The following is a 1,964-nucleotide window of genomic DNA, read 5'->3' as shown; positions in this document are numbered from 1 at the left end:
ACTTTAACACCATAAAGAGTACAATTTTCCTAATAAAAAGAACACCTTTTTACATTCAATCAAATAAAAACCCAATCTTGAATACAAAATCTTCAAGAAATTAAGCACCCAAGGGTGTGGACTAGTGGTCACTAAGATGGTTGAGTACCATGAGGTCTCACGGTCTATTCCCCGTATAGAAAAAACACTAGGTGATTCTTCCTATCCATCCCAGCCTTGATAGACAGAGTTACCTGGTATCACCAGTTATTACTAGTAGGAGGTGACAGGTATCCGCTGGATTCCGTCGAATTGCGCGAAAGCTGACCATGGTGTCTGGGCCAGTTTACATCCACGAGATACCTGCCACCTCCCACTAGTAAGTCGAATAAACTACTTTAACACCAAAAATAGTACAATTCGCACAATAAAAAAAGGACCTTTTTACATTCAATCAAATAAAACCCCAATCTTGAATGCCAAATCCTCAAGAAATTAAGCACCCAAGGGCGTGGACTAGTGGTCAATAACATGGTTGAGTACCATGAGGTCTCACGTTCAATTCCCCGCATAGAAAAAACATTAGGTGATTCTTACCTGGTATCACCAGTTACTAATGGGAGGTGACAAGTATCTGTGGATTTAGTCAAATTGTGCGAAAGTTGATCATGGTGTCTGGCCAACTTACATCTACGAGATACCTGTCAACTCCCACAAGTAAGTCGAATAAACTACTTTAACACCATAAAGAGTACAATTTGCACAATAAAAAAAGAACCTTTTCACATTCCAATCAAATAAAAACCCAATCTTGAATACACAATCTTCAAGAAATTAAGCACCCAAAACGTGGTTGAGTACCATGGGGTCTCACGTTCAATTCCCGGCAGAGAAAAAACAATTAGGTGATTCTTTCCATCTGTACTAGCCTTGACGGACAGAGTTACCTTGTATCACCGGTAATTACTAGTTGGAGGTGACAGGTATCCGTGGATTCAGTCGAGGTGCGCTAAAGCTAACCATGGTGTCTGGGCCACCTCCCACTAGTAAGTCAAATAAACTACTTTAACCCCATAAAGAGTACAATCAATTTACCCAATAAAAAAAGCACCTTTTTACATTCAATCAAATAAAAATCTAATCTTGAATACAAAGTCGTTATAAGAAATTTAGAAAACAAACCTGTCTTGGAATATTATCATTTATAGGATCAGCAGGAAGTTCATTAACAAAAGAATTATCCCAATTAAGCTCTTCTAAACTCAATTTACACCTCTTTTCAACATTTTCAATAGCAACACTATCCATTGAAGTTGCTGCTGCTGCTCTAGTTTCAGATAACACAAAACGGTGCCGTTTTTGTTGAATTGGGAATTGAAAAGGGTAATATGGTAATTTGGCAGTGGTGGAAGGAAGGAGAAGAGATGGACGGAGGAAGAAAGGAGAAGTTGAAATGTGAGAAAGCATTTTTTTTTATGGGGGACTAATGAATGGAATTATTACTTCAGGATGTAATTAATATATAACTTTCTTTTTATAGAAAAAAAAAAGAAAAAAAAAGTTCGGTTAACTAAACCTCCTGTTATGTGTGGGTTCGAGAAAGAATCGCATCACAAGAATCAACTATTAAACTATCTTATCGTGTAATTTTGTAAGAGATTATTCCCCAAGAGCCACTTGTCACATTTTTTGTTTATACAATCCTTTAGAAAAACATTAAACGAGGTTAATTTGAGGAGTCCAGAGGTGAAAGGGCTCATTTTTGGAGAAAGCAAACGAGAGGGGACAATGAAGTCGGCCTACCAATGACTTCTAAATTTAATTTTCTCCAACATTCATTGTCTTTGAAATTGAATCATGAAGTGGTTGAGAATCATGAGATCTCAGGTTCAAATTCCAATAAATACAAAAAATACTAGGTAATTTCTTCTCATTTGTCCTAACCTTGGTGGACACAATTATCTCATCTGTTGTCTGTTGATGGT

At 37.0% G+C, this 1,964-nt stretch overlaps 1 protein-coding gene across 1 annotated transcript; it reads right to left on the bottom strand.

Moving 5' to 3' along the window:
* Positions 1-31: 31 nt before the first annotated feature.
* Positions 32-1,511, bottom strand: LOC124892392. The gene is made up of 2 exons (XM_047403682.1): positions 1,162-1,511; positions 32-342 (listed from the first exon to the last, which is right to left on the bottom strand). Exons 1-2 carry the CDS (start codon positions 1,444-1,446, stop codon positions 253-255), a joined length of 375 nt encoding a protein of 124 aa, XP_047259638.1. The 5' UTR covers positions 1,447-1,511; the 3' UTR covers positions 32-252.
* Between the last annotated feature and the right edge of the window lie 453 nt (positions 1,512-1,964).

The sequence above is a fragment of the Capsicum annuum genome, unplaced genomic scaffold, assembly GCF_002878395.1.
Source record: "Capsicum annuum cultivar UCD-10X-F1 unplaced genomic scaffold, UCD10Xv1.1 ctg46545, whole genome shotgun sequence".
Lineage (NCBI taxonomy): Eukaryota > Viridiplantae > Streptophyta > Magnoliopsida > Solanales > Solanaceae > Capsicum > Capsicum annuum.
Note: the sequence above shows the minus strand (reverse complement) of the source record. Positions and strands in the feature narration are given on the sequence as shown.